The following is a 23,210-nucleotide window of genomic DNA, read 5'->3' on the forward strand; positions in this document are numbered from 1 at the left end:
TTTATTGCAGCTGTTTTTAATGTGCTATTTTATGTTTAGGACATTCTGAGGAAACTATCCTCAAAAGGACACTACTTGTGCACTTACAAAATGTAAGGGTGGGCTCTCGGTGATTTTCATTTTTTTGTGCATTGTCAACATTGTGAATGGTTTGTTTTTAGGTAGTGGAATCGAAAACTTTGCACCACAGAAAGTTGTGCACCTTGGGTCTGAAAGAGCGAGGAAAGTGCTCGTATGGGATTAGTTGTTCTTCGCTTTTACATCCATTTTTTGTTTATTGCAGTGAGTTCCTGTGTGCCAGCGACAATGTCTCCATCAATAAAGCACAAGCAAACCATTAAACATCTGCAAGCCAAAGTAGCAGCACAGCGGAAAACTATCAAAAGACTGCGGAGACAGCCTCACCAAACTAACCACTTATTCGTTGCATACATTGTTTTGGTTACCCGCTATGAGGAGTAGGGACACTGTGTATTTGCTCGAAGTGATTTGCATAACCTTAAAAAGAATGTTGGGTATCCTGTCTGTATTTTTGTAGCAAATGCTGGCGAACTGTACACTTTACTGTAGGTCGCTTGGTCACTGTGTATGCTTTATCTCTCCAGCTCAAGTAATATATCGATAACAAAACCGCTTGTTGAAATGTCTTCGAGCGGGTAAGGAACACAGTATGAAGTGGGCACAGTTCACGTTATCACGCTTTTTGTATTTTAGCTTCTCATCAACCTCCTCATCTTGCCCATCAAAATTTTCAAAAGAATACCCAAATTTGTAGCGTTTGATGGGGCTGCGGACGCTGCCATTTTATTTTTATATAGCTTGTGAGTGATAACGTACGATGTAGAGGCTTTGTGAAAAATAATGAGCCAAAGTGGTTTCCTTCTGCTATTTATTAGCCCTGTAATATCACTCTCGTAACACCAATTAAGGTCCACAATTCTGGATAAGTGATGACTACAATCCATTTTAGCTCGCAAGCGTCACAGCAACACCCAGACGCAAATCACTTGGGATCTTAAGTTTTTGATGATAAGAAGAGCCACAAGACCTGCCAGTGTTGTAGCATAAAGTTTGTCTTTCACGTAGTGAGCAAGCTGCAAAGCCCTACCTTTCTGAGGACAAGCAGGCATCAAGTCTGCTTTTTTTTTCATTTTGGGCTAGCTGTTCTTAAGCACAGCCAGCACACTGCAGCTTTGCCTTTCTGCTATATTGTGTCGTGTGGTTTCTGTGCACTCTTTTTTTATGCATTATTTTGGTTAACCCCAGGCGTGATTCGCGACTTCATTGCTGTGTATATGTCACTTCTTTCTTCTTCTTCAGCATTGTGCGCTGTGTTTTCGCCATAGATCCTTACTTACCCACGGGCCCGGTGTGTCATACTTCACCAGCTTCTCGGCTTCTGCCAACTCTAGCGATGTGTGCGTTGTCTGTGTTCTCTCTGTATTTGTTACAATACTTGTTACAATTTATTTGTAAGGCGAGATGCATTTGTTGTCTACCTTTGTCATATTGTGCTTTTTATATTCTCAGACTCTACCTTGCCTTTGAATAAAACATTGCGGATACTCTGTCTCTTTGACTGATATATACATTGATCACTTGTTTCAAAAGAACAAGTGATCAACAAGTGAACAAAAGAACAAGAACAAGCGCGATGAATAAAATCGTAGTGAATTATCACTACCTGCATCTCTCTTTATTATAACTTAATCGAAATAAAAATAAAAAAAATAAAAATTCAAAATTTGCGCCAGTGAAACCGAAACAGGAAGCGCACGCCACTTGCTCTCACCAACCACCAGGTGTGCTAGGGTCGATTGGGCCGCTGGGGTCTACGGGAGTGTCCACTCTTCACCTTTTTTTCATTTCTCTATGATTATAGCAAGCTGGAGTTCCCAGAATGGTCTGGGAAAACATGCTTGATCCAGGTTCACCATACTGTGTGATCTCACGCCATTCAATAGTCACTCGAATATAGACTTTTGACACCCATCGTCATCCTGTAGGTCCCCATTGAATGTTCCTGTTGTCGTTATCGTTTTTGTCCGAATGTTTTTGTTTCTCAACACTGTTTATTATCGTTTGCAAAAGTATGCTTTACTAGATCTCTACGGTGCAAACTATTGTTATATTATTTATTTTCTTTTATATTGATTTTTGTTTGTTCCTTTGATGCTGCTAGAGCTTGCTGCAGTACTGTATGCTTTGAAATAATCTTTGCTCCCCCCCCCACTGTAATGCCAGGAGGCGCTTTGATTATGCAATAAATAAATAAACATAAATGAATAGTAAATAATAACCTGCGTGATATACAGGTAGCGCATAAAATCTGGGCAGTAGGACTGTTAACAAAGCAGTACCAACGAACACTATAGGGCCAAAAGCGCTCGCGCAGTTTCTGCGCCCACCTATATACACTGCAGTATTAGAGAGTGTTAGTACTGTGTACGCTGCATGCGTACGTGGCGGCGTTGCGTACGTAAGGACGCCACGTTCTGCGTAGTGCGCATGCGCAGACCGCAACGCGCACGTATCACATTACGTACGCAGCCGCTACGTACGCACGCATGAGATGCGTGCGTGCGTACGTATGAGGTGATCGCGCCGCTCTCGAACAAGTTGGCGACAGCGCGAGACTTCGTTTTGCAAAATTGCGCCCATCGAAGGCAAGCACAGACCGGCTCTGTGGCTTAAAATATGGCCATAATCTGGCTATAACACTTGGATTGGCTCACATTGGCTGTCAACACGTGGCCTCCGCGATCAGCTGCCGGCGGCGCGCCGTTGCTCCGGCCGTCCCAATCGCCCGGAGTTAGCGTAAGTTGAAAAGGGGGCGTGGCCGCGTTTTTCGCCGCACCGCGGCGCGCGCAGCCGATCGCGGAGGCCACGGTCAACAACACGTACTTCTATTTTGATCTACCAGATGGCGCAACACGCTTCACGCTCGTTACGTGCGCGGGTACTACGGCGTACTAAAGGCCGATTAGTGGCAAACGACGCCACGTAACGCAAGGCGCTTGCGTGATGCGCACGTAGCACGATTCCGCAGTGCTAAAACTCTCTATTGTCGCTAGGGCCTTAGGCACGTGCCGCCAGTGGTCCCGGTGCGCGTTCTAATTATACGCCGACGCTTGTACACCGCGCGTGATACGTGCCGCTCGCGGACGGATCACGCCGACGTGCGCACGAAAGTTCCGCAATCTTGTTCGCGATGACAGCGTTCGGAAATACCGGCAACACACGCAGACGCCAGCGGCAAGCCGCTCTGCCAGCAGACTCGCTCGCTGGATTCCGTGCCGACCGGTTGTGCCCCCGCGATCTCTGACGACGGCGCAGCTCTCGCCGAATGGGCGCGCCCTAGGCCATCTCCTGACGCCGACTAAAGCTCTTGCCGAGCGGTGCCCCGTCCTCGGGACTTCTGCGACCGTGTCCATCTTTCCTATCTTCTCCTTACTTCCGTATGTGGCTGTCCCTGCGCCTCGCTCTCTCTTCCTGCTCCTCTCTCTATCTCTGTACCTTTAAGTCCTATCCTTTTTAATCCCTGTTTACTCCCATCCCCCGTGAGCTACTGTTGAGGTGTCCTCCCCCTGAGGGACAGTTACGGTGCTCACTTTTATCTTGTTTTCCATTTAAGAATCACTTCCCCGCTGTGCCTGGAAAGGAAAACAAAGTACGAAAATTCAGCCTGTTCCACGTCGTCAATACACAGTCAAGCTGCGAAACTATAAGCGTGCGTGTGCGTGCGCGCGCGCGCGCGCGCGCGCGCGCGTGTGTGTGTGTGTGTGTCTGTGTGTGAGATTGATTGGCTATAGTTAGATCACGTGATTTCGCAAATCCGCCGTCCGATTTTAAATTAAACTGTGCTTAAGTACTTATTACTACGGATTTAGAGCACAGTCGTCTTTTAAAGTAATCGTCATCTTTAGCGGTATCATCGTAATTTCGCGTATTCATTTGTTCGCTCGCCCTCTGTGGTGCACGTCGCCTGTGTTGCCGAAGGTCGTTGTTCCGAATCCTGACCGCGTCGGCCTCATTTCGATGCAGACGAAACGAATGAGACCCGCGTACTTATAGAACACAATATTTATTTATTTATTTATTTATTTAGGCATTTTCGCAAAATACTCACGAAGGGGGCAAAAGGAGAGTGTCTCCTGACTTGGCCCACTCTTCGTGTGGAACCTAGGTCAAGTATACAGCAAGACAGTGCCTAGAAATATTCAACAACATACATACAAATAATGAATAAACGAGCAACACTACAACAAGCGTGAAAATGTCAGTTAAATATTCAAACAAAGCTGTTCCTTAGCGATGAATACAAAAGGCAAAACAAAGCTGTTCCTCAGTGATAAATACAAAAGGCATTATCAGCACCATTAAAATATATTGAAATGCGTACGAATTGAGTGATATGAAATAAAAATATGATGAAAAAACAATAAAAATTCCGGAAGCCCTCTACTACTGCGCCCCTCAGTCATAACGCGGTTTCGGGACGTAAAACCACCGATACTACTACTACTACTACTACTACTACTACTACTACTACTACTACTACTACTACTACTACTACCACCACCACCACCACCACCACCACCACCACCACCACCACCACCACCACCACCACCTCACAGGGCAGACTAAAAGACAGTCTGCAGCTTGGCTCTAAAAGAGGAGACATGTTTGTGTACAAGAAGGTGGGTGCGACCATTGTTCTGTTTATAGAAGGCGAGTGTCTACGCGGACGCCGTCATGGATGCCGAGAGGGGGCAAGCTTTCCGCTCAGGTTCGTCTTGTACGCCGCACCGTCGTCCGCATCGTCCGACGAGATTGTCGACCGCGTGGCGGCGCCACGTACCACGAAGAACCGCGAGGCGGAACGAGTGGCGGGGTTATTATTGTAACGAACGTGGGACAGCTTCAGGCAAACAAAACTTCTCACTCACTCCCTCATCTCTCTTTGTCTTCAATCGCTTGTCTTCGATCGCTTGGCTGGACAGATGACGCGTCTCTCACCACGAACTACTTGCAGGCACTTCATGTCCGGAAAGAGTCCGTGTCTCTCGGTGCGTGCTCTATATCTATGCGTGCATGGTCTTCCGTCTGAGTCGGGAAATGTCCGTCCCGTCTATACACTATCGACGCGACGCTGTATATGTACACAGCCGTAATAGGGACGTAGTTTCACGAGCGGTTTGCGGCGAAAATGAGAACTATTTTCGATCGCGGAGCAGCTGATTAGTGTCCCCATCTTGTTAGTCTGTCGAGCCCATAATGAGCGTGCGATGTATTGCGGAGCAATATCTTCATGGAGGTGTGCTGCCTCGCCGAACGGTGTTTAATTAAGGTGTGTGTGTGTGTGTGTGTGTGTGTGTGTGTGTGTGTGTGTGTGTGTGTGTGTGTGTGTGTGTGTGTGTGTGTGTGTGTGTGTGTGTGTGTGTGTGTGTGTGTGTGTGTGTGTGTGTGTGTGTGTGTGTGTGTGTGTGTGTGTGTGTGTGTGTTAATGAGGTCTTCGCAGTCCCCATACAAAGTTGCACTGCTCGCCGAATAGGCGGAAATGATAACCCATGCGAGCGCGTTGCGTTTGGGAAAATCAGCGCTATATAATAAACTAGCGATGCCGGATGTGCGTCGATAGGCTATATACTCTCTCCAGCGCTTTCGTATAGCGAAGCGGTTGGAGCCATGGTATAGTTATAGCGAAGCGGTTGGAGCCGTGGTATAGTTAATTCTTACTGGGACTTATGTTGGAGTCTCCACAGTATATATATAAACACAATTACTTCGCATCTCTCTCTTTGTTTTGCTACACAACTGTGTATAGATCGATGCTTGTAGGACTGATAAAAAAAAACGCTCTTATACTGACGGCCTTCCGCCGCGCTATCAACTACGGTTTCTTTAACCACAGCCGCTTAACGAGCCGTAAACGGCTAGTTAAGCACACTGCGGAAGTTAATTATGCGCAGCGAGTAGTGAGACGCCGGGTAAGGTTCTTTTTTTGTAGTAATGGGAGGCATGTATGCGCGTTGCATATCGCTTCTGGGGTAAATACTAGCCCACGACTATATATCTTAACTGAAACCATTGTTTTATTCGAATACATAGGCTCAGGACGAGAAGTAGGTGGTCGTGGGCTGTGCTACGGGAGGCACGAAGTGATCGGTCACTGATACCTGGTTGCGTAAAGTGACACTAATGTCTTGTGCGATAATGCTGTCCGAAATATTGCCTAAAGAGAATAACTGGTTTATTCGAACCTGCAAGTTAATTATGGAAAAGTAAGGGGTTCGAGTGTGTGAGGCACCGCAAAAAGCACAAGTTTACATTCACTCATGTCAGGGAACGTGGAGCAGCACGATATGGCACAAACCTGCTACCTTAAAACCTGACCACACAGGCGCGTTAAAGCGCGTCGGCGTGACGCCGCATGAAAAAAAAAAAAGACACGCTCTGACGGGCTGCACCGCGCGCATGTGGTAAGGCCTTTAGCGAGGCTGCGAGAAGTCACTGCGACGTAAGAGGTTTGTGATCAAGAACGTCAAGAACAAGCGTCGATACTCACATTGCCGAAAATTCTGCGATTTCTAAATTCAGGTGCGACTGGTTTAATCTGCTGTCAGCTAACCGACGCATGTGTCAACACTAGCCGAAATTTACCAGTAGTGCACGCCAGCGCTGGCCACCGTATACGCCACCCTTTCGTCAGCACTATACACCTTTTCACAGGAAGGAAAAGAACACCGCCATGATGAGCTGTGCGCGGAAGTACAAAGGCTAAGGGCGCCGCGTTGTCAGTGCATTTTCGAGGGGACGAGCCAATTTGCACAGCCCAAGGAGGGCTATGGCGGCGCCCAGGGAGACGTTTATGAAAAGGTGAATAGCCAGTGCATATCGAAGCCGACAATATGCGAGTAAACATGGTACTCTAGGTCACCGCCACCGCTTGCGGTTCACAAATCGCAGGGGCGCGTGGTAATGTACGCCGTTGCTCGTAAAAAGAAATACAAACACGAAGAAGATACCAAGCGAGTTCTACACCATCGTTTCCTTTCAGCGTCCCTTTAAATCTCGACGCCGCAAACCGCAGGTGGGCCCGCGCGCTTCTCTTCTCTGAAACCTCGTTCCGGAATCCGCAGCCGCCGCCGCTGGCCAACGTACACAAAATATACCCGGGCGCACACAAACCGAAAGGGGGCTAAAGTCAAGGCACGAGCGAAAATTAAACTCTTCACTGCAAAGTACGAATCCTCAAACTCACTTTTTAAGGGAAAAAAATACATATAGTTTTTTGGTTCATTAGGTATTACGGCTTGGTGGCGCTAGCCACCGCCCGATCTAAAGGGTACAGCCACATCCATCCATCCATTCATCCATCCATTCATCCATCCATCCATCCATTCATCCATCCATCCATCCATCCATCCATCCATCCATCCGTCCATCCGTCCGTCCGTCCGTCTATTCATTAATTAATTAATTAATTAATTAATTAATTAATTCATTTGCAGCAAATTTTCGCGCGAAAGCCACGCCAACGCCTCCTAGATTCCTTGTGCCTGCCGGATTATCGGCAATCATTTGGAAAGCGGCGGTCGTTGGAACTACGGTGGTGGCGACACTCAAATAGGAGTGTCTTAAATAGGTTTTTACGTTTTTGAAGCTCATATGCTACAAAAATAACGTAAAAAGTTTTTGAACGTCGTGAACGTAATTGTAATTAATCCTACGTAAGTGACGCCGTCATTAAGCAAGCAACTTTTTTAAATGCAAGACATCCTCTGAAATTAGTAGCAAACGTCAAAATTGCAGATTTCAAAGACCAAGTACAAAGACCCTTACCCCCCTACGTAGGCAGCGCCGCCATAGATGACCGGTGTTTCGCGCTCATCCGGCAGGCACAGGAAATCTAGGAGGCGTTGGCCACGCGTACCGCCGCGCTCGCGGGAAGAACAACACGTGGGAAAAACAACTTGTGGGCGACGTACGTACATGCGAACGAGGTCAATCTGTGCACACTAACTTTTTGGGAGGCTGGCTGGCTGTGCGAGTGCTCGCATATGCATGCGTGCACCCATGGCATGTGCGCGACTGCGGCGGCGCCACAATCTCATTCTTAACGGCGGGCGCGCACAGATTTGAGTATGTGGAACCGCGTTTGTCTTCTGTTGCCTACGCCACCCGAAGGCAGGCGTTCGCAGCCTCCATGGCGGCCTCCCATAGGCGGGTAGGTGGTGGCACCTGACGACGAATGTCGCGCCACCCACCGCTCCCACGTGTAATGTGCGCGTTCCTCCTGTATGAGCCGTTTCTCAGTATGGCTCGTCAGCGACGTTTTTTTGGAGGGGGCCTTCGGTGTCTCGCTCTCCGTTGTCTTAATTACAAGGACGGGAAGGAGAATTAAGTCGGCTGCTAATTACGCGGAGAGGTCACCCACGGTGCTATAGGTGGGAAGCGTGAGCGAGCACTTACTCATCTTTTTTTTTTTTACTGCCTTCGCACTCATGCTGATACTCGCATATGTATACCGTGTACTCATTCACGTCGAGACTCGAGTACTCTAACACACAAACGCTGTGTCCTAATCACTAACTCGCGTTCACGCTAACACTCGCTACTCCTAATTAGTGCGCAACGAAGTTCCAAAAAACAAACGCAGCTTGTCTCCTGCTCTCCTTAGCTGCTTTGTCAAGGTGTTATCTACGAGGACGTGTGATCTTAACTCTAGATAGCATGGACTGAATGTCAACTTCTTGCTTTAAAAAAAAGAAAGAAAACCACTGACCTGACATCAAACATCTTGACGTCTTCATATCTCCTCAGTAAATACGCGCAAAGATAAGCTGCGTGCATTCATGACAAGGACGATTGATTTGCTGATGGCGTTCAACTCTTCAAATCGAAATGCAGAACCTTTTAGATAGGTGCTTTAGAGCAGGCCTTTGAATGGTCGACTTTGCAACGTGCTCCGAATGCAAAATGATAGAAATGAAATTAGCTAGATTTAATTACCTCCACGTTAAGGGAATCCCTGGTCAATATTTGCCGAGCCATCCACTACGGCGTCTCTCATAATCATATCGTGGTTTCGGGACGTTAAACCCCAGCAATTATTATTATAAACCAAACTTGCTCTCATCAGGGAGACTCCATTTCGAAATGTTGGCTCCAGCGACACCCCGTGGTCAAGGATTTTTCATCTTTGCAAGCCTCCGTCTTCTACTGTACTTCTGCTTAGTCTATTAAGGCTGATTTACCATTGATACGAAGCCGCCGTGCTCGTAATCGAACCTGCGACTTTATGTTGTGTTATCAAGATGAACTTATACTGTCCAGCGTGACTCGGTGTCAAGTGTGATGGTTGATTCGAAACATAAGTTATCAGGAGCATTTAGAGTGAACGCCGACTCGAAATACAGTTTTTAATTAGATTTAACTTGCTTTCGCCTCGATGTTACTTTTTGTGGCAACACGAAAAATGTTAATTTATACGACGCCTAAAAGACACTTCATGTTCGTAATGACGCGTGGCCTTAAGTGGCGCTAGAATGTCTGGTGCTGAAGTCGGAGCTTGTCCTGTGTGATCGAAATCGGTCCACGCTGTATACCGGGTATAGCGCGCGCGTGGTTTAATCATTCGTATAGATGTACGGTGAACTGAAGTCTGCAGATAAGAAAATTATATCGTGAAAATAGATAAGGACTACTGTTTCATTGATGGTAGTGTACGTGGGCACGGCCCATATCGCGTAGCGAAGATTACGAGTTTAAAACAATGGGACATCTTACTCGGCCGCCTTTTCTTTGTCAGTCGGGGTTAGGATATATAGTTACGGTGCGACTAGGGCGTGGTTGATTGCCGACAACCTTGAGAGGAACTTTAAAGTGTGCACGCCTGTGGATATCCGAATGAGCGTACCAGGTCTCGTTCCGATGTATGTGGCGATAAGAGGCAGAGGAAACTTAATTTGCTTTCTTCGTGTTGATGTGTGACGACTTCTGCTTAAAGGCCAACTCCGGTGATTTCTTGACCACGTCAGAATAATGGTGGTTCTGTGTTCCTGATACACTCTTGTCACGCGCCCGATAGCTGAAATACTCAGCAAATTTGAAAATAATCTTTAATGACCAAAAAAGGCGCAATACCGAAACCGAAACTTAACCGAGCGCACAGTGTATACATATGGCGTAACGTTTGATAGGAACGTAAAACCGGATATGGTATGAGGCATGCTGGTCCTGCTGGAGTGGCGTATGAAAACTGTGAATGCCGGGCCGAGCAGACACTCGGAGTTTAGCTCGGAGAGAGAGAGAGAAAGAGAAAAGAATTTATTCACAGGATCCTGCGTGGGGTATACGCCGGCCTCACAGGGCGCGGTCTGACATTTTAATGTTCTAGTCTATGCAGTCCTGGTAACACTGGGCCAAGAACTCGAGGGTTGAACCCTGACCCGACAGAGGATACTTGGGTTCCCGCGCTTGTGGGTCACGAGTTCCCGTTCTCCTCTGCCTGGCCAGGGCCGCCTTCGAGCCGCTGGATCGCCCATTTCTGAGATTGTCAGTCCACTGCGCTGGCAGTTCTTGGCGGGGTGGGGCTGTCGTCGGCACCAGGAGCAGAGGTGAACGCGCCGAGCGTCAACTAACATGTCCGAGACTGACAAGTGTATCAGAGCTGTACGACAGTGACGATTGCACTGATCCACTTCTCTCGAAGGGCACTGTTACGTGGAAAGCAGTCATACCAAACAATTTGCGTCTTGTGTCAGTGATTTGGGCAGCCCACAAAGCAACACCAACTGCTACCCATCGCACACTCATCCACAGGGAACAGAAAATCGCGCGTCAAACCAGCGAAACGCCGGCCAAACAGCCATCTTATACACCCTGCGATATACCCCTCCCCTTTGTGCATTTTCTGTCAACAAAGAGCTAACCTAGACCATATCATTTGGGGGTGTACTCGAAACCCACCACCCAATTCTCTACACATTAATAGTAAAGAGCAGTGGGAGGCTGCTATGTGCAGCTCGGCGCCCGAGGTCCAGGACCAGGTCTTGGATTGGGCCAAGAGGGTAGCGGAGACCTACGCTGGGTATGCTCCTCTGACACTCCACCACCGCATCTTTCCATCTTAGGATAAATGGTTTTCTCCTCCTCCACGAAGGAAGGAAGAACACCACTGAACGCCGCCGCCTTGTGGTCAGCACAGTAAACGCTGCCGCGGCCAAAGTTAGCGATGCCACCGGCTGCGTCACTTCCGTTGACATGCCAAACCTGTCGACACAGACAGTGTTGCCAATAAGTCTAGCAAGCCAGGCGAGCCGTTCCAAGGCTATCTTTAAAATTAATTTGCAAACAATGAAAGCATCTCTCAAGCCTGCAATTTAGCAAAATGACGGTAATGGGCAAAGGAACGTACCCAGCGAATTTCACTGAGATCCATTGACCTAAAAAAATCGCCCGATTTGGGTTGAGAATGTAGTACACAGGCTTCGGCTTCGTTTACGCTAAGATAACGTGCAACAATGGCCCCGCCGCAGTGGTCTAGTGGCCAAGGTACTCGGCTGCTGACCCGTCGGTCGCGGTGTCGAATCCCTGCAGCGGCGGCTGCATTTCCGACGGAGGCGGAAATGTCGTAGGCCCGTGTGCTCAGATTTGGGCGCACGTTAAAGAACCCCAGGTGGTCGAAATTCCCGGAGCCCTCCACCACAGTGTCTCTCAATCATATCGTGGTTTTGGGACGTTAATACTCGCGTATCATTATTTCTTTTCACATTGCGCGATGCTGCCATGCCGAGTATTGGACCCTCACCCACGGTCTTAGCAGCGCTACACTTCGGATCTTAGAAGCAACGATGGTAATGCGCTTATGTCAAGGCTACTACGAAGTGTGGCAGCGCAAAATCACAAACGATCTCGATAAAAGATCATATTCCCGTGTCATGAACGGCTGATTACCGACCAGTTTACCATCGAGAAAGCATCGGTTATCAGAAGACGGGACATACCAATGTCCATGCCACCGGCGCACTTTTGGGGGCCGCCTTTCGTTAGGCTGGCCTGCATACGCCGCAGTTACAATATGTGGTTCATTAAAACGTTCTTGCGACGTCGCAATCTGGGCACTCGAAGCATAGAGAAATAAAAAAAGGTGAAGAGTGGACACTCCCATAGACCCCAGCGGCCCAATCGACTCTTGCACACCTAGTGGTTGATGAGAGCAAGTGGCGTGCGCTTCCGGTTTCGGTTTCACTGGCGCAAATATTGAATTACTTTGCATAACCGACGTTTGGCTATGACGAAAGTTCATTATTTCAGACCACTATTCATCGCCCAAATGGATAGTTTTTGTAGGTCGTTTTGATTTAGCGATTCCCTGTTTTGTTTTGTTCAGTGGTTCGTGCGAATCGGTCGTGACGTAATTTTTATTTCTATTAAGTTATAATAAAAAGAGATGCAGGTAATGATAATTCACTACGGTTTTATTCATCGCGCTTGTGTTTTTCTTTTGGAACAAGTGATCAATGTATATATCAGTCAAAGAAACAGAGCATCCGCAATGTTTTATTCAAAGGCAAGGTAGAGTATGAGAATATAAAAAGCACAATATGACAAAGGTAGACAACAAATGCATCTCGCCTTACAAATAAATTGTAACAAATATTGTAACAAATACATAGAGAACACAGACAACGCACACATCGCTAGAGTTGGCAGAAGCCGAGAAGCTGGTGAAGTATGACACACCGGGCCAGTGGGTAAGTAAGGATCTATGGCAAAAACACAGCGCACAATGCTGATGAAGGAAGAAGTGACATATACACAGCAATGAAGTCGCGAATCACGCCTGGGCTTAACCGAAATAATGCATAGAAAAAAAGAGCGCACAGAAACCACACGACACAATATAGCAGAAAGGCAAAGGTGCAGTGTGCTGGCTGTGCTTAAGAACAGCTAGTCCAAAATGAAAAAAAGCAGACTTGATGCCTGCTTGTCCTCAGAAAGGTAGGGCTTTGCAGCTTGCTCACTACGTGAAAGACAAACTTTATGCTACAACACTGGCAGGTCTTGTGGCTTTTGTTATGCGTCGCCTTCATCAAAAACTAAAGATCCCAAGTGATTTGCGTCTGGGTGTTGCTGTGACTCTTGCGAGCTAAAATAGATTGTAGTCATCACTTTATCCAGAATTGTGGACTTTAATTGGTGCTACGAGAGCGGTATTACAGGGCTAATAAATAGCAGAAGGAAACCACTTTGGCTCATTATTTTTCACAAAGGCTCTACATCGTACGTTATCACTCACAAGCTATATAAAAATAAAATGGCAACGTCCGCAGCCCCATCAAACGCTACAAGTTTGGGTATTCTTTTGAAAATTTTGATGGGCAAGATGAGGAGGTTGATGAGAAGCTAAAATACGAAAAGCGTGATAACATGAACCGTTCCCACTTCATACTGTGTTCCGCTCGAAGACATTTCAACAAGCGGTTTTGTTATCGATATATTACTTGAGCTGGAGAGATAAAGCATACACAGTGACCCAGCGACCCACAGTAAAGTGTACAGTTCGCCCGTATTTGCTACAAAAATACAGACAGGATACCCAACATTCTTTTTAAGGTTATGCAAATCACTTCGAGCGAATACACACTGTTCGTACTCCTCATAGCGGGTAACCAAAACAATGAATGCAACGAAGGAGTGGTTAGTCCAGTTGAACTGAATATAAGCATATAAGACCATAATGAAGTCTGCTGTAACGAAGTAATAACATAACAAAGCTATTGCAGGATTCGGCTCAACTCGAATACTTTAGTGTAAACCCGCCGCTAATTGCTAACCTTTGAACTTGTCAAGCTGTATGCCCGAGATTGAAGACTGGAACCTAACCCTGTCCAAGTTTCGGTTCACAAAACGCACATGCCAACATAAACGAACCCGGCAAAACATTTTCAGAAACTTAGCGCGACACCCAGCAGAGCAGAAATGAAAATCGCCAACACTTGACAGATGGTGATACAAAACATCGCACACTTTCAGGTGATGTGCAGTGGCCTCAATTATGGCAAGAAAGTGAGATTCAAGTTGTTGTACGTATGCAAAAGCTGCTTCTGATGGCACAGTGAGATTCCCAAAAAGTTTGCTAGGGACGTGGTATGCTTTGAGCATTGTGAAATACTGGTGGGTGCCCTTAAGCGTCTCACTGTCGTCTTTCAGTAACTGTGGGCAACTGCAACCGTCACATGCATTCCGAAGGAAGTGTTTGATGAGAAAACCAGCTACATAATATGCAGCGGAGTCATCGATAATATGGGAGTGAATGTTTGTCGCAAGTTCAGAGAGATCGTCTAGAGCGGGAAAGTCGTCAGGCTGTGGCTGTGCACACTCCTCATTATCCACAAGAGACGCACTGGTGAGGGAGAATGGCGACAGCTGCTCTTGGAGGAGGTCACATTCATCATCCTCGACATTTCCGTATTCTGACAGCTTGAAGAGTTTTCTTATGCAGATGTGCTTCAGGCCACAAATAAATTGTGCTACATTGGGGTTGGTGTTGCAACCCTGTTTTTGCCTAATGTGGCCAAATATTTTCTCCAGAGGATCCTGTTGAAGCCTGCGTGTTAACAGGTATTCAAAATTGTAATTTTTGGAGAGGTCGTCCCATAGTTGACAAATTGCCTGAATTGTAATTTGCCAACCTACGATGGTTTGTGGTTGACGTCTGCCAACAAACTGCCATGATGGAATCCAGGGAAGCTGGCCTCGGAGGAAGTCAATCAGCTCTGAATCATTTTTCATGATTGCATGCCGCAGCTTTTGCGAAGTTCTTTTTTTACTCGAGCTGTTCAAGGCATCGAAAATCCTGTCCATACGATCACAAAATTGAGCTGTAGTGATGGCCGAGGCAGGCAGCACCTTCGCATACACCATTGCCGTGATAGCAATCGAAACTGATGCACTGAGGACCTGAGTTGCTCTGCTGACCTTCATATTAGAAAAAGGTTTCTGATGAACGTGCCGTTCAGTCAACTTTGGAGCCAATCGCAACCGCAACTCATGTGAGGATTGGTAAAGGCTTACAATGTGCGACCAGTTAACGATGTCATCCCCAATGTATAGCTTGTGTGCTTGGACATTATTGCGCGTTGTTTTAATTAAATGCGGAACATCAAAAATGTAATATACCCGCTCACCATTAACTTCAAAAAAAAAGGCTTTGCTACAGTCACTCTTAGTTGGTTAGTGAGACTTACATTTGAACTGCCCTGGTCACAAATGACTGCTTTCACTGCAATATTAATGCTCCTAAGCTCCAAAATGAGTGACACCAGCAAGTTATGCATAACAGATGATGGTGTTGATGTGTGCCCTATAGTAAAAGCAACCGGTTGAACCCACTTTCTCGAAACACCAACAAGCAGAAAAACCAGTGCTCGATCAGCGATGGTTGAAGTGCGATGAGTGCCATCATCTGTAAAACCCTGGACAACGTCTCTTGAAGCATCATAGTACAAATTCTTTTTGAGTGCTATTTCGTCGAAAACTAAAGCGCACACTCGGTCCCGTTCAATCCAAGCATGAGTATTTGTTGCAATGGAAGTAAGGATTCCTGGAATTATGCCTGGAGTCATCTTTACATTAGCTAGCCACCTCCTTAATGAACGCCGGGAGGGCAAAGAAAAATATGGAGCCAGAAATCGGTATGCTCGCGGACCTCGGAAGTTTAAGTGAAGAGCGAATTTCTTGAACCACACGGGAAACCGCTTGCCCTTGCGTTTGGGCCTCAAGCGAACATGTACAGAAAGAAGTTTAAAAACCTCCTCGGTGACGTGCGGTCGGATAACTTCAAGGGCCTTCGAAGTCGATGACGGTGCTTGGTGAGGCTGTCTCTGCAGTCTTTTGATAGTTTTCCGCTGTGCTGCTACTTTGGCTTGCAGATGTTTAATGGTTTGCTTGTACTTCATTGATGGAGACATTGTCGCTGGCACACAGGAACGCACTGCAATAAACAAAAAAATTGATGTAAAAGCGAAGAACAACTAATCCCATACGAGCACTTTCCTCGCTCTTTCAGACCCAAGGTGCACAACTTTCTGTGATACAAAGTTTTCGATTCCACTACATAAAAACAAACCATTCATAATGTTGACAATGCACAAAAAAATGAAAATCACTGAGAGCCCACCCCTACATTTTGTAAGTGCACACGTATTGTCCTTTTGAGGATAGTTTCCTCAGAATGTCCTAAACATAAAATAGCACATTAAAAACTGCTGCAATAAAAGCATAGTCACCATTATCTCTAAGGCACTCAGGCGTGGAGCTGTTGGCGGAGACGTCTTCTGGAGGGTCTTGTGAAGCTTGTTCAGTGCCTCGGACAGTGCTGTCGGAACAATCTTGCGAGCGGCCTGCGGAAGTCTCTATATCAATCCACTCTGGTGTTGAAGTGAACATACAACTTACCGGCCACACAGGTTCCTTTTGTGACAGCTGAACGACTGGTTAAGGTTTTCTCCGGCAAGACGAAATCAGCAAAAATTCTTTCACCAGCTACAAGGGAGCTGCCACCTGCAGAGGTTTGGTCAACAGTCAATTTGGGTTAAAAAAAAAAAGAAATCGCGACACTGAACGCACCCTGTTCATCGGGGCACCTCAATGTGTGGGAGCCGCTTTTTGAAGCCTCTACCGCAGGTCCTGAAGAAATGAAATTACGACAATGTGTCAGTAAGAGGCTTAAAATAACACAAACTGAAGCTCATCTGCACCTTGCAGTGCAGCTTCTGCAGCCATGTCACAGTCACTACTTGAAGCGACGCTCAGAGAACCTGCATATATGAGCAGTTGGTACAAGTTACAAAGCTTGTAGCATGGGGAAACTTAAACAGCTCTTTCAAACGCATAAATTGGTCGAACGTGGAAGAAAAGAGACGGCACCAACTAGGAAACAAGTAATTTGTGATTTTTGGAATTATCAACAGTGGCAGCTTTCACTGATGAAAGGTATACGTACATGTGCACTCAGGCTTGAAGATAACGTGAAATAGCCCTTTAAAGTCTTTCAAAACAAGTTGCGCAGGTCCAGAGCATCAAAACATGACAGAAATGTAAAGCTGCTGTTAGGAAGGTAATAGCCCACAATTCACAGAATTTAAGACTTTCCAAGTGTTACTTCTGTAGTGAGGTTTCTCCATCGGCTACAAAGATCTTCACGGTTAACTGTCGCCACTGATTCAATACAAGTGGCTGCTATTGCACATATTTGAGTTTCAGTCAATCACTTACATGGTGCAGCTGGTTGCACACTGGGAACAGCCATTCTTGTAAGCCTTGTGTGCCCAGGGTCCATGAAACTTTGAGCAGTAAAATGGTCGCTACAAACCCTGTACGTTGCGTACAATAGGCTGGCCGGCTTACTCAGGAGATCATCGCGTCCAGCATACTGCATCCATGCTTTCATCCTGCATTGGCAATGAACTATCAGCTGAAAGGGGAAGTGCTTGAATAGTGATTTTTTATTGTTACCCTCACTTAGCAAGTACGAACAGTAAGCCTACAGACATGCAAACCATACAAAAGCTTTAACACACCTGCCGTCCCGTGGTACGCGGAAGAAACTCGTCCCAGGCTTCTTGTGGGTTCTGCCATTGTTGAAGCACCACGATACACAGCAGTAGCTGCCGTAGCTTGGACCGCCGGACGGCATTGCGTCAGCGCGGTCTGAAAATGTTAGTAAGTGGATGCTTCGCTGTCAAATTACGAAAAAGATATGTGCACGTCATAAGTGTACCAGCAAACCCCTTTGAATGATTAGCTAATCGATGCACGATACAAAACCAGTGATACATCTCTGACCCATAAAACTCTGACTTACAAAGATATACGTCAAGACCACGAGCAAAGATCAGAAGTTTCCAGGCCGCTATCCCTTGTAATGCAATGGTATCGCGGCCTGGAAACTTTAGAACACCTTCGTGCGTACGCAGTATCAGCAGTACATTGGGAAGAAAAATCGTAGTTGAAATTTGTGCGGTAAAATCATATTGGAAACGTAAGAAAAATTTGTGGGCAGCTTGCACTAGTGGCACAAGGCTAGCGAAGAAACGAAGATGATGGCCACTTGGCTAGTCCAGATTTGCCTCCGGCACACCAAGAATTATTCGTGTTCCGAGCCTTCGGGAAACGCGTCGTGAAGCATGCGAGGCCCAGCGAACTATTCTCAATATTTTGCACCGAGCCCCCGAGCCTATGACCTAGCTGCCCAGCTATGCTCAGCGCACACACGCTCGCGTCCGTGGCAGACGCAGCACGCGTCGCCTCGGCTTGACGCCGTGCCGCCTTTGCTATACTGCATACGTTGCACAATGTTCCCGTCTAACCGCCGCATAGAGCCACAAACTTTCTTTTTAGCGAACCTCCCAGTCCTTAACAAGCTTCAGAAAAAGGTTACAACTGCGTGAATGAGACGCCGCGTAAGAAACAAACTCGCACACACGAAGCGCAACGTGTGTGTGTGCATCTTTCTATGTTTGTTGCATGGTGTCTTTTTCGCGCAGGCGTAACCGTTTTCTGAAAAAATGACCCAACAAGACCAACAACATGTCATTCAACAAGCTTCGCTTGAAAACGTGCCTCACCTGTTATCTCACGCACGAAAACGCCGACGCAGCCGACGTTAACGAAAGCGACGAATGCTTCTCGCCGTCAATCATGCATGGGCTTGTCGCTGGGTAGATGGTGTTTATGACAGTACGGCTGAAGAAAAATAATCGCGTAAGGTGTGTTGAATAAATCGTTTTTATGTATAAAGAACATACCAAATTTGGGCGTGTAAATATTAATTTGTGAAAACAATTCTGTTGCATTGATTATAACTGTGTTTTTTTTTGCGCTTGCGCCCTCTGAAGTTTGGTGGGAGCACTAGTTCGTTACGTAGTCGTGACGCACTTCCTGAGGCCAGGTTTTGCGGAGTGTCCGCTCTTGTCTTCTTCTTTCTCTATGCTCGAAGCCCAAGGGACGGCTTTCAGCTCTCCCATAGTAGAGTACCTCGTACTCTAAATCGTTAACAACTTTTTCTAAACACACAATATTGTAAGCGGGACGGCTCAGTGCTCTCCTATAGTTGAGTACGAACTACTCAAAATCGTTAAACATTTTTTTTTCAAAATGAATTCCTGAGCGGGACGGCTCAGTGCTCTCCCATAGTTGAGTACAAAGTACTCGAAATCGTTAAACATATTTTATAAAACCTTACTGCTTCTTCAGGCTCTGGAAACGGGACGGCTTTAGGCTCTTTCATACTCGAGTACTAAGTACTCGAAAACGTAAACCACGTTTTCTAAACACACATCATATTCACGGAGTGAATGATGATGAGTGGGGGCGAGGCTTCGGAGGGTATTATTGGCAACCCGTCCGTCCGTCCGTCCGTCCGCACCTGCTGAGTGAGTCACAGAACGATGTGGTCACGTATACCAAGAGAGACATGCGTGTACAGACACTCGGCTTAAGGAGCTTCGCCCCTAAAAATTGACAGCGTATGTGTGTGCCTATCTGAAATGTCGTCGAAAGGCGACAGTCTTTTTCCGGCCTTCTTTCGTGCGTATCGTCGCATTTTCAGCGCATCCCAAGAAACACTAGCGTCTTTAGAATTACGTATGTATGTCCTAGTAAAGGAACACGCCACCTCATACGTACGCATTGGCGTTGCGCTTCTGATGTGTGTAATTTTTACTTTGTAACCGACAATGTTCACAAGTGTATATATATGGACGAAGTCACCAGTTCGAGATGGCTGGACATTCTGCAAGTGTTCAACTTTGGCTTGATGGCTGAATCATCGTTTCGTGTGACGAAACCGAAATATCCGTGTTCGAAAAATCTATATTCTCGTCGCACATATGTGATTCTGTTAGAACTTAGTGCTTTTTGTGTTTCCTTCTCTCTTTGTTTCCTTGAGTGATTCGCGATCTGTGAGAGTGTTGCAGTACTGTGTGTTACATCGCGTCTATACGTTCTCTGGTTTGTACGTGCCACTGAAGTGACTTCGTTACAACAGACAGTTGTACTGACCTGAAGTGCTGTTAGTAGTTTGCCATAAACTACCCCGTCTCAAGCATCGCAAGAAAACCTATCGTCTTCAAAAGCACGTGTCCTATACCCGTTGAACTGTATATGCATAACAGGTGGCAGCGACGGATATTCCTCTCGTATACGTGTCCACCTACAGGCCTCGAAGAACATTCTTTAGGATGGGTACAGCGTGCGTTGAATAACGCGAGGCACGCGCCTCGCGGGAAGATCGCAAGACCGGAAGACAAGCGTAGGTGGCGCGCTTCCGTACAGGTAAACCCGTGCGTCGTATATAAGCTTCCTCCGCAGAGCACCCACTCAATGTGCGCCATTGGAAGGCGGCCACCTCCTCCCCCACGTGCTCAGTATCGCCTGTGTGTAATTGCGTGCAACGCGTTTCCCCTCGCATGTGCCTTATATATAGAGAGAAACAACTTTATTGATGGCATAGCAAGGTCGTTAGACTTAATTTGACGGTGGTTCGAAGGGTGGTGGCCAAAAGCTTGCCACGACCGTTTTGGCCCAGTTGACCTATAACGAGGCGCGATAGTGGACCGTAAGCTCACATCCACGTTTCTTTCAAGCCTGCACTTATACCCCTTCCACAGGCATTGTGTATCGATACTGTATAACTGTATTCCGGTCGACTTCGCTGGTTTTCGCATCTTGTTTATTGATCTCTTTCGAACGGTCAATCGAAGGCGGTTCGCGCGATATGTGTACATAATACGGTATTACGTGGGATACTGAATTGGACAGTAAATTGTTGGACTATAGTTGTTCTGACAACTTTCCTGTTCAGTCTTTTTCTTTTCGCATCGTTTCCGCACTAACCCTTGCTCCTTACGTTTAGGCTGTTAATAGCACTCTATAGGTGCGCTCGAAGCATTCGAAAGGAGTCGTTGAAAAAAAAAAGGAAAAGATCCAAGTTACCTGATGCGGACAGGACAGGAGCCTGAAGATTGGCTGCCTGGCCTAGGACGACAGGATTTTTGTAGCTGTAGGTATAGCACACGTCACGTATGACCTCGTGAGTGTGTACTGTATTAGCGGGATCATTCAGTAATGAACCAGTTCTTGAAATTTAGCGCTGTGTCGAATCGAGTATATGCATTTCTTTTGTCCGCGTGCTTGGCCTGCGCTACTGCCAAGTTTTAGGTTTAGCCTTTTCAGTTTCCCGGTCCTGGGTGAATGACCCAAACTTGGTCTTGTATGTGTGAGCTATAGCTCGGGCGTCGCGCCAACGCCCTTAACTCTAGACTTTTGCCGTCAATGATGTTGCGTGCGTTTTCATAGGATGTGTTCCATGTCTTGGTATTCGTGTTTAGATAGCCTATATAGTCATGGTTATTCCTGCGACTTTTCTCGAGTATCTAGTACACATCTCCCATACCCTGAATTTACTCCAAAGTAAGCGGTTTTGCTCTCTCTCTCTTCGCTTCTCACGATGTAAACTACGGGCTCTGTACATACATGTACAACTGCGCACAACTCTAAACGCCCGCATCGTTGTGTTCACATTCACGATGTGTACAGAGGTCGTCTAACGAGGAGGCGCGTTTCTGCTGCAGCGTAGTGCTTGCCTGTTCTTTGCCTGTAACACAACGAGCAGACTGACAGTTGTGTTCAGTGCCGTGTGAGCGCTTTGGCTTTCTTTTTTAGGGTTCCGTAACGAGTGAGACAAGAAAGGACGCGTTCGACATTTGGGCCTTTGGCCTCTTCCGGTCCTGTATAATAAATACTGCATGCGACCGAAGCGCGTGTCAGGTTTGGGTTTACCCTTAAGCTGCTTCAGTGTGCAAAAAAGTCGCGCATTCGATAACCGGCGATGTCAGCTATCACCCTCTGCCCTCCCGAATTTTTTTTTCTTATTGTACGCGTATGTGACAAACGCACTAACATATATGGAGGGGGGGGGGGGGCAGATCCCCTGAAATAAGTGCTCTCTATACATCTCGGTAACAACCGTTTCTATAGTTCATATTAGGATGTATTCATTATATCACAAATAAAAGCCGAAATAGAGTATGTGGAACAAATTTGAAAGTGGCAAAATCTGATGACACTTCGAATGACGTAGTCTGCGCACCATACGTTAGAGTTCATGCTTTACAATATTCCACATAAAATAAAGTTGGTGTGTATACTTGCGGGCTTAGTTCGGCGTGTAGTTCGTGCGTTGAAATCTTAATAAACATTTTGAAGTGAATTCGTATCTATGAATAGCGTCTATTCGGATTCGAAGACTAAACGGAACAAGACTTATTCAAAGATTTCAGGGATATTATTGAGGTTGTTTTGATTACATTTCATGAAATGCACAACACTGATTAGATCCATAGCCATAGGCTAGTAGGGGGTCTAACGGGAAAAAAGTATACAAGCAGAATACAGTTTGTATAAAACAATCAGAACATCAAAAAAAAACATTTTTTTTAAAACAGGAACAAAAATACACGAGAGATTTCATTGGTATTTAAGGTGACCTAAATGCTTGATAGAACGCACAGAAATGTATACAGAACACATTGTTTCACTTTGTTCATGAATAATCAAATAAGCCAGTACAGACGAAACATCAAACTATGTGTAAGGTTATGTACATGGTCAATGGAGTTGTTCTACATGTTGCGAATATTTTCGAGCGCACGCTCGAGAAATCCCTAGAATCTTTAATCTGAAGTGGTATGTTACTCCACACTTTAGCTCCTACGAACTGTAGTAAGCGTTCAGCATACACGTTTTCGATTTCGCATTCAACTTATTTACGAATATTCGCACTTCCCTTCTACTCGGTAATGCAGAAAGGTAATTTACTGTATCGCAAGTTGCAACTTTACTCGGTGTTTCTCTCGAGCCTCCAACTCGGTATGCTTCGGGCTGCTTCAAACACTATACTGCACGTAAACGTATGGACCACATAACGGGCCTGACTGTAGCACGCCTTCCTCCGCTGCTTCCAGTTGGCGCGTGCACCGCTCGTATAACGGAGGCGTGCGCTTAAAGCTCGCGTAAATAATTGGGATGCAAAAGGGAACAATGACTGCCGTCGCGGAGGGGACGACTCCCCCCCCCCCCACGCGATCCGCCTCGCTGCGCATATACATGTGGTCTACATCGACGGCGGCGGCGCCAGG

At 46.5% G+C, this 23,210-nt stretch overlaps 2 protein-coding genes across 2 annotated transcripts in view; one reads left to right on the top strand and one right to left on the bottom strand.

The window, feature by feature from the left end:
• The window catches only part of LOC119181406 (peptidase hillarin), a 121,407-nt gene that overhangs the window by 31,079 nt on the left and 67,118 nt on the right, over positions 1 to 23,210 (top strand). The window lies entirely within an intron of this gene.
• LOC142774651 (uncharacterized) lies at positions 12,468 to 17,821 on the bottom strand. The gene is made up of 7 exons (XM_075875269.1): positions 17,592 to 17,821; positions 17,287 to 17,462; positions 16,770 to 16,829; positions 16,639 to 16,698; positions 16,468 to 16,572; positions 16,299 to 16,412; positions 12,468 to 16,003 (listed from the first exon to the last, which is right to left on the bottom strand). The coding sequence occupies exons 1-7, from the start codon at positions 17,705 to 17,707 to the stop codon at positions 15,159 to 15,161; spliced, it is 1,476 nt and encodes a 491-aa protein (XP_075731384.1). The 5' UTR covers positions 17,708 to 17,821; the 3' UTR covers positions 12,468 to 15,158.

This window comes from Rhipicephalus microplus, chromosome 10, assembly GCF_043290135.1.
Source record: "Rhipicephalus microplus isolate Deutch F79 chromosome 10, USDA_Rmic, whole genome shotgun sequence".
Lineage (NCBI taxonomy): Eukaryota > Metazoa > Arthropoda > Arachnida > Ixodida > Ixodidae > Rhipicephalus > Rhipicephalus microplus.

Bases quoted from the DNA above. Each gene is read 5' to 3' on its own strand.
- LOC142774651 (XM_075875269.1), bottom strand. From the start codon at position 17,707: ATGCCGTCCGGCGGTCCAAGCTACGGCAGCTACTGCTGTGTATCGTGG. The intron at 16,830-17,286 runs GTAAGTGATTGA...TCATATATGCAG, and splicing joins TGTGCAACCAGCTGCACCAT to GTTCTCTGAGCGTCGCTTCA. The intron at 16,004-16,298 runs GTGACTATGCTT...TGTTTATTGCAG, and splicing joins TGAGTGCCTTAGAGATAATG to TGCGTTCCTGTGTGCCAGCG.